General features: G+C 27.3%; 1 protein-coding gene across 3 annotated transcripts in view; it reads right to left on the bottom strand.

The window, feature by feature from the left end:
* LOC111629462 (coiled-coil domain-containing protein 134-like) overlaps positions 1-9,748 on the bottom strand; it is a 64,376-nt gene that overhangs the window by 46,900 nt on the left and 7,728 nt on the right. For 2 of the 3 annotated variants that reach the window (XM_023373381.1, XM_023373380.1), the window contains exons 2-3: positions 6,690-6,811; positions 1,830-1,914 (exon numbers count right to left, since the gene is read on the bottom strand). In XM_023373381.1, coding sequence (XP_023229149.1) covers positions 1,830-1,914; positions 6,690-6,811 — 207 coding nt within the window. Of the gene's footprint in view, positions 1-1,829; positions 1,915-6,689; positions 6,812-9,060; positions 9,248-9,748 lie in introns of those variants that run through there. The other variant, XM_023373382.1, reaches the window with a different exon arrangement.

Below are 9,748 nucleotides of genomic sequence, written 5' to 3'. Positions count from 1 at the left end.
CCCCCCGCGTTGGAATTTCGAAAAATCCCTTCTTATTGTGCATTGCCATGGCATTCCCTACTAAAACGCAGATAAAAACAAAAAATCGCATCTAAAATATTACAGTAGAAGTTGTTCTTCCGGTTAAGCCTTAATCCTCTTCCTCTCCCCCCGCGGGGGAATTTCGGAAAATCCCTTCTTAGTGAGCGTTTTCATGACGTACCCTAACTGTGTACCAAATTTCACCTCTTTAGGTTCAGCGGTTTGCTCTGGGCGATGATGAATCAGTGAGTGAATGAATCAGTCAGTCAGGACAAGCAATTTTATATATATAGATAACTATTTGCCAATGCTGAATTTTCTGCAATATTTAATTTCAGAAATTACAATATAATTTTATAAAAATTTTAAAAATCAGTTAAAAAAAATAATGCTTTTATAGAGTAAAAATGCCATTAAAATAAATTTGAATGTTTTCAAGCTATTTTGCTCAAGAAAACTGAACATAGAATTTTGTTGCTATGGAAACATTATGTAAAAGTTTAACACCAAATGATTGTCAGATTACATCAGGATATAATAATGCTATTAATAATTTAATAGCATTATTATAGCCTGATGTAATCTGTCAATCATTTGGTATTAAACTAAAAATTGGGTTTAATTAAATTGCCTCAATGTCCTTTTTTCCTTATTAATATGTAAATTTTTCGACTATAAATTCGACTTTCATCTATTATCAGGACTTATTATACTGGTTTTACAGACAATATTACAAAGATTAACAGAAAACAATTTTTATTTTATTTCGTATACCTGTTATATATTTCGTAAAATAAAAATTGTTTTCTGTTAATCTTTGTAATATTGTCTGTAAAACCAGTATAATAAGTCCTGATAATAGATGAAAGTCGAATTTATAGTCGAAAAATTTACATATTAATAAGGAAAAAAGGACATTGAGGCAATTTAATTAAACCCAATTTTTAGTTTAATACCAAATGATTGACAGATTACATCAGGCTATAATAATGCTATTAAATTATTAATAGCATTATTATATCCTGATGTAATCTGACAATCATTTGGTGTTAAACTTTTACATAATGTTTCCATAGCAACAAAATTCTATGTTCAGTTTTCTTGAGCAAAATAGCTTGAAAACATTCAAATTTATTTTAATNTGAAAATAGTTCGTTTGATTCTCGGCAATTCTCATCATTCTCAGCGGTAGTTGTTATATAACAATTACTATGGTTGTTGAAATACTGAATATAAATGGGGTTTGCTTGCAAAATTTTCGCGGGCAAAGTCGCGGGTAACAGCTAGTTTTTAATAAAACTACTTTTCTTTCATAAACTATAATGCTATATATTAAATAAGAATAAACTACAGTATAAGTTTATTCTTATTTAATCTGCAATCTGACAAACTTTTAAATCTTGCAAATTAATTTCATGAAAGATATGGATTAAAAGTATTTTCTGAATGAGCTACATAAAAAATGTTTTTAACAAATTATAGAATAAAAGTCACAATAAAACAATGGAATAAATAATCTACAGCAAATTTTTTATCAGTTTTCTATTTTACATAGTATAAGTAATTGATATTTGAGTAATTGATTTAATATAGAAAGAGAGAAATAGTTATTAATTTTAATTTGATTTGCTAATGATTATCACAATTCCAATAATTATTTGCTAAATTTGACATTACCTATTCTGTTTCTATTACACCATTACATAGACGAAATTCAATGATAATCGTCATTTAAAAATTATAACAGTTTTTGTTTTTTTATGCTTTATATTTTTAATAATTCTAACTGATTATAACTATTGACTTACCTTCCCGAATATCTTTGTCTTCTGGGAAAATACTACCTGGAATATATCCTGATTCTTCTAAAACAACTTTACTTTTAGATAAAATCTGGAATTAATTTTTATATGCTTATAAGCAAATTTAATTATTGAATCATTAATTTATAATAAACTTTTCCTCAATATCAATATAATAATCATCAATATTTTAAATTTATTATTAACAATAGCAGTTATGAATAAAGATATAAGATAGAACAATATGAATATAAAATAGCTGATTAAGTTAAATACTGTGAAAACTGAAAATTAAATGAATATATTTGAAAGTTTAAATTTGAAAAAGTATGAAAATGATTGATTTTTACAATTATTAGTCTTTAAAAAATTTGTTTGTCCTTAATTTCATTAAACGTTTCTACTAACTTAAACCAGTTATTTATGTTAGAGTTTACCAGTGGATATGGCTAAGCTGCTTTTGTATGTATTCATGTAGAATATTTTAATGGTAAATGACTTCTTTTAAACATTTTTTTTTTTTTGATTCTGATGAAATTCTTTTAAACTCTTGCTTTTTTCTGATAAATGAAAGTATGCATTCTAATTTTATTTTTCTTAACCAGAATATAGTAAAAAATTTTAGAATTGAGTGCAAAATGTATGGGATGGCTTAAATACACTAAATACTTTTCCCCATAAATATTTTAAAATATTAAATATCCAAAAAGACTAAAATCATAGATGAAATTTATTGTGCAATGCAGGTTTCTGAATAATATGCTCATATTTCCCTTCAATTCTCAAGCAAGCATCTTTGTAAATAGGAAATATTAAATGAAGCATAAGGTCAACATATTTTCTGCAGGCTTTTTGAATGCTTATACTTATTACACCAAATATACAGCATACTGTACTTCTATACTCCTGAGAAAACAAATATCTTTAAGGCAACACCCCTCCAGACAACTGTTTTTCATAACAATTTTTGGTGGTCAGATAAAGATTGTTTCACTGTATTTTGAAATTTATTTATATTTGCAAGGCAATTCTGATTTAATTTTGAAATTTTGTGTTAGTTTATTTATTGTTATATCAAAATAAATTCAACTTACTTATAGGATATTTAAACTTTTTAAAACGATGATATTCTTTTATTTCAGAAAGATTATAAAGAACAAATATTAGATTCTATAATCCTCTGGTGAATATCGGATTGTAAGGACAGAACAAATTTGTTTATTTACCTATAAGCCCTGTTTTAGTGGTTTCCAAAATAAACCACAAAAATGTTTAACATTCATTATTTGAATTTAATTCATACTTAAAAAAACTAATAAACAATTATTTATTGTGACATAATCACAATGCTAGGCTGCAATTTTTAATCATCTTTTAAAATAAAAAATCATGTGATTTTGGTCCAGAACAAAAGTTCATTTATAGTTAATTGGGATCTCTGACCCCTAGGATTTTCACATCTGGTCTGAATTTTAGTGCTTTGTCCCTGTACATCATACTTCACCTGATAACAATCAAGTCATGTTGTTCATCTATCTCTGTACTCAAAACAGTTTTGAATTAAAGTCATGACTTCTAGTCTAGACCAGAAGTTTGTATATAGTTAATCAGGTCCTCTGGCCTCTAAGCTTTCCATATCTGGTTATGATTTTCCATTCATCCATCTAAGTCTGTTCTTGAGATTAAAGAAGGATGGACAACAGTGGGAATGAATAGGTGTGCAATTTGAAAATTGTAGTCCAATAAATCAATTAAACACAAATGAAAGCTTCTGATAAAAATGTTAATAAAAACTAATTATTAATTATAGAAAACCAAGCTGTTAATTTCTTTCTTTCTTTGTTCTTCTAGAAGATGAACTAAGTACATTTTACATGGACACCATTATGCCATCCAAACTGAATGAAGCAGCTAAACATTCAAAGTAAAGTCTGTCTTACAAAAAATGATCATCTCTGATGAGCAGTTCTTTGAGTATGCTCTTGCATGATTTCTATTCAAATACTGCAGCATCCCAAAAGCCATTAAGGGAATTATCCCAGCTGAATTATTTATTGGGTTATTTAATCTTGTCAAGTCAGACTTGTATGCAAAGGTCCAAACTAAACAGATGCCCAGAAGTTTTATTATGACTGAGTGTCATCAAGAGCAAACATTAGACATTGAGAAGCAGATATTAATTCATCAAAACCAGATGCTGTCCAAAATAAAAGTTGGGTATAGTCAAAGAGAAGCTAGGAGATCCCATATTTATCTCATGTATTATACAAGGCCTATATTCATCAGCTAAGATTAATTTTAGTCAAGATAATAAAGGATATTTTGTTGATTTCAAAATTCTTCCTCCATTAACCATCTGAAGAACTCTGAAATAGTTATTCCAGTATTCACAGCAGCCAATGTTGAACAGACATGCCCATTCCAAAAGTGTGCAAAGTCCCTAAATTTCAGCTGCAGAAGAGACAAGGTATCAATATTATCTAACAAGAGTTCATTATCCACCATACTGTTTTGACTTATAAGTTTAGTGTGGAGAGAGAAGTTGTGACATTCCTATAATGCATATTATTTTGTACTTTGTGATTATGCCACCAGATTATTATGTATAACTACAATAGCAGAAAATTCAAAGTACTGTACAATGTTTTCCAAATGCTATATTTCATTTGCATCACAAAATAGTAGTTTATTCCCTACTTTAATAAAATATTTAAAAATTAAAGTTTTCAGTGGACAAACAGACCCAGACACAATCACATACTACTTCCAGAACTGATGTTTATTAAACATTTGATAAACAAAAAAAATCAAATAAAATCAAACATGTGAAATGCAGAGCATTAGAAACAAAGCATTTCCATCAATTCTGCTTATCATTAAGTTTTGATAGTTCCTGTTACATTTAATATTAACTGGAGAGTTTATTGAAGTATTTTGAAGAAACCATAAAAATATACTTATTTATTATTTAATATATTGATTTTAACCATCTTTAGGAGAAACAACTTTGGAGAGCATAATGAAAACATTGCTGGAGGGATCCCAAATATAAAATAGTTTTTCTTATGACTTTTTGGGATACCAAATAACATGTCTATTCATTAAATCAATATCACATCTTCCTTATGTCTTCCAGCAATACTATATTAAAAACAAATCTTTTTGGCCTAATGTATTGGCCTGCTTCAGGTTCTACACTTTCAAATCGAACAGTTTACTGAATGTTCTAACATTAAAATTGATTTTTTTTCTTTTTTTTATTATATAAGAAAGCTATGATATTGATTAATGTTAAAAGAAGTTCCAGCTTTAAAAGATTCATTGCTTAACATGTCTATTTACATTCAATTCAATGTTTCAACAAATTATAAGAAAAAAAATCAAGGAACTATTTGTAAAATTTTTTAAAATTATTATATTTCTTTCTACATTGCATATCTTATGTACAGTACCTTTTCATCTTTTCTATCCTTCATTTTACCCTTAGCTGTTTAAACTAAGCAATTTTAATAATTTTTTGTAACATTTAAGTTCTAGAAAACTTTGAAATTGTCCAAATCCATTCAAGTAACAATCAAAAACAGACAAGTCCAAAATGTAGTTTCAAATCTGTCCAAGTCCATGTTTTATTTGCATGGCATATAGAATGGGTTGAAAACATATGTTTATATCAAAATAAGTAGTCTCAGCAAATTAAAATGCTTTGTGAGGATTGTTTATAAATTTTTCAAAATATTCACATATTTAACACTTGAATCTTCTAAAGAAACTAAAAACATTGCTATAGATTCTATGTCAACTCTTCTATGAAAGTTCTAATAAATTCATCATGACATTCAGTATTACAAAAAAATTTTGGCCTTTTGAATAATAATGCTTTCATTTACTTTAAGTTTCAGCAACTATTTCATATTCTGAATGAAACTTAATGATATTGTCTTACAAATAGCAGAAAATTCATAATCTAAGAATTATAATTCTGAAAGACTAATTTTTGCTACCTTAAAATATTTTTACTTTATTAGTATACTCTTTTTGAGAAGCTACTGTAGATATTCATTAATTCTAAAGGCTGGCTAATAGTAATGCAAAATAAAAAAGATCTTTTTTTTTGTCATAAACTAGCATCTGGTATACTTTACTTTTCTCCAGAGAGAGTAGTTTGTTCTTATCATCTTGGTGATTCTGAAATAGTGTGGAATTAAAAGTCATTTTAATAACTATCCATTTCTTGCAACTTTCTTTCAAAATGCATTTTTGATGGTTTTTAAATGCATTTTAAATACTATAAAATAAATTAGGATATGATGAAAATCATAAAATAGCTGAAAGTAGATGAATTAACCATCAAAGTTTGTGAGACAAACATATCAATGTATACAATGATAAATTTTTATACCTAATTTAATACAAGTACTGTAGTTGTCAAAAGTGAAAGCAAGTGGCAATATTCATTAGTCAGAATTTTTTTTAATTGAATGTTTTTATTAAAACTGTTATCCAAAAACCACTAAAATAGAATTTTTTACACAATACTTTTCTCCAGTGAAAACTCAAACATTAAATGATTAAAGATTTCAGAATAACTTTGATTTTTACAATGTTTTACTTAGAGTCCTTGAAGACATAGGAATGAAAAAAATTTCAGATATGCTTCTTACATTTTCAAACTTTTATATCAAACCAAAACCTGTAAAATTTCAACCAAATAATTGGAACTTTATAGGTTTAGTTTCATTTTCATATAGTTTGGTCTACAGTTTGTATGTGTATTTAAGAGCATTTTGTTTTATTTCATAAAGTCAGAATAAAATATCTTACAATGTATAAAATATAAACCTTTACATTGAAAAATAAATTAATTACCTCTGTCATTTTCTTTATCATCAAATAAACTAATCTATATTGTTTTTCATAATTACCAAAAGTAAGGATGGCTTTGACTGCTTCTAGATGATCAGCTCTTTTATGTTTAAAAAGTTTTTTATCTATTTTAATTGATAAGAAAATAAATTTTAAAATGCTTTTATAAACAAATTACATAATCCATATTTACATATATTTAATTAAAATAATATAAAGTACCATTATTTTGTATAAATAATCAGCAGATTATCTGTGTTTACTCATACTTATAATTGTCTAATTTATTTAATAAAAATAAATTAGACAATTATAAGTGCAAGTTTTGTGGTGGGACAGGTTATATGCCAATTTTAAATTACTGTTATGAACTTATCAAACAGCTTTCATTTGTCTAAAGTCACTAAGGATGTCTTTAGAAAACTTGAAAAATTCTTTACATGCTGCAGATATATTCATCTGCCTTTAAAATTTTTCCTAAAACCAACAAAGCTATATATGCATACTTTGTTTTTTAGTTCTCTTCTATTTTCTGTGCCCTTAATTCACATTTTAATCAATATTATTAGGTATTCTTATTTGAATTTTTATCTTGAAAGCTGATAAATTTCCTACAATTATCCCCTATCTATATAATGTCATGATTTTAGAGAATTTTGACAGTTAAGATACATAATGTTTTATAACTGCCATCCTAATAAGCTATAAACTCATTGCTTTTTTTTATTACTATAGAGTAAATTTTAATAATTATATACATTTAAAATGATATCTCTAGCTTGACTGCAATATTTTGCTTCTTTATACAATGGCATTATTTTCCATCTTTTGTTAACAAAATCAAAACTAAAGATAGTATCATTACAATTTTAAATCATTATCATTTTCTTTTTGAAACTCTACAGTGTAGAAATCAGTTTTATATTAATTAAAGTAGCATTTGTATAAAATTTAATTTATTATTAAGTAACTCTCAAATTAGAAAACAACAGTAAAATAAATCCTCATGTAGCATACTAAACAGTAACTGAAGAAATAAAACAAACTTTCAGCATCTTATTGAATGATAATCTTTCAAGTATTTACCATATAAAAAAAACATATCTTTCCTTAAACAAGTTGACTGTTGAAGAATAAAATGTTTTTACCATATCATTTCATTTCTGTCTTATTATAAATGTTAAAATGAACTAAAAAAACTTAAAAAATAATTTTAATGCCTTAATTTTTACATTTAGTTTATACAGAGTGAATTGATAGCAGAAGGCTAAACAAATATTGTATCAGCCTTCAGTAATGACATTCTTTCCAGTAAAGTTTTCTGTTTTGTGAATCATAATCACACTTGTGAATCATAATCACACTTTAACATAAACTTTTCTACTGGCAAAAAACATTTTCCACTAATTCGAATGATGAGAAACATGGCAACAACTAAAAAGTTTTTTTTTTTTTGATTCTGATGAAACCGTGTTGTTGTTGATATTACCTTGCTTCTTTACATACACACTACAGTGACATTATTCAACACTTTATTCAATTGGGACGCTATTTACAAGTCGCATTTTGGGCATTAGCCCCTCTTCAGCCAACTAATTAGCCCGTTTAGTTCTTCGCCTGAGTTAACTTGGGCAGGTTACATAGCCTTACATAAAACTCGGTCCTTTTGGTCCCCCAAAAAATTTTTGTTTTTTTTTTTTGAATTTTTGGAATGTTTTTTAAGTCTCCAAATTTTTTCAAAAATTTTTACCCGTGCAAAAAAATTTTATTGCGATTTTAATTAGCCTTTGATAAGGCTCGATTAAGGCTTAATTGTTTTTTAAATTAATGGGATTTTTTTATCAAAATTAATTAATCGTTCTAAAGTTGTAGTGCACGGATTTCCCTTCAGTAAAGTTATTTAAAGCTAGTTTCTGATGTCAAAAACGACCTCCAATAGTTTTTTAATTAATAGATTTTATTATGTATACGTTTAATTAAGTCGGGGGGGTCTGAAATCGCAATTAAAATTTGAATTTTTTAAAAATATTTAAAAATATACGGCCAGATAGTATTCACCCTACTACAAACCCTTCGCCTCTCGAGACTTCTATGAGAATGTCCCGGGAAATCCGACTCCAGCTGTGTAAACAATGACTCATCGGTGTCAAATTTCGCAGAAGGCGAGACAAAGGAAAATAAAGTTTGAAGCTTTTTCTTCAAAACTAACGCATTTCTTTCGTTTTTTTTTCAGTTTTAAGTATTTTTTATGTTTAATTACATTAATATCAAAAATTGCTGGGAACTAAAGGGGCTAAACATTAAAATAAAACATGAGAAATTATACATATATACGCGAGTAAAACATTTTTAAAAAACTTTTAAAAAAACATACCTCAAAAGCACATATCACGAGCGTACAGATGTCGTACAGGATGGACAGTTTCATATTCTATATATCAAATGGACAATAAACAGATTCGAAGCTAACTGCTTGACGACAGGGCTTTCGAATATGACGTTCTGGTTAAATTCCAGATACGTATACCGTCATGGCGGCTCATCTCTGATTCCAGCAAACAAAAGAAAGGAAACAGTGGGGACGCACGTTCTAACCTAACCTATTCTAATAAATTACCATAATTATTACCAACCAAATTACTACAATAGGTTAGGTTAGGTTAGGTTAGAACGTGCGTCCCCACTGTTTGCTGGAATCAGAAATGAGCCGCCATGACGGGATACGTATCTGGAATTTAACCGACGTTCTTTAAGTTTATACAAATAATTCAGATAAATAAATTGAAATTTATAACATTTTTTAACAATATTTGTTTTACCTGTAATTTATATTCGTATATCATACCAAAATTCACACAATAACTGTTGTAACATTTTTTGTGACGAGTTTCACGCAAAGTCATCCCAGCGACAGTATTTGGTCTGCTAATTTACATATATATCAGTGAACTTATTTAAAGCTATTACATTAAATTGTACAAACCAATTATTAGTATTTGTTTTACCTGTAGTTTATATACGAACATCAAATTCACATGTTATCAGTTGTAGCTTTTCGTAAA

This window comes from Centruroides sculpturatus, unplaced genomic scaffold (assembly GCF_000671375.1).
Source record: "Centruroides sculpturatus isolate CEXI.00-Female unplaced genomic scaffold, Cexi_2.0 scaffold85, whole genome shotgun sequence".
In the NCBI taxonomy this organism is placed as follows: domain Eukaryota; kingdom Metazoa; phylum Arthropoda; class Arachnida; order Scorpiones; family Buthidae; genus Centruroides; species Centruroides sculpturatus.
This window is presented reverse-complemented; position numbering and strand designations above follow the sequence as displayed.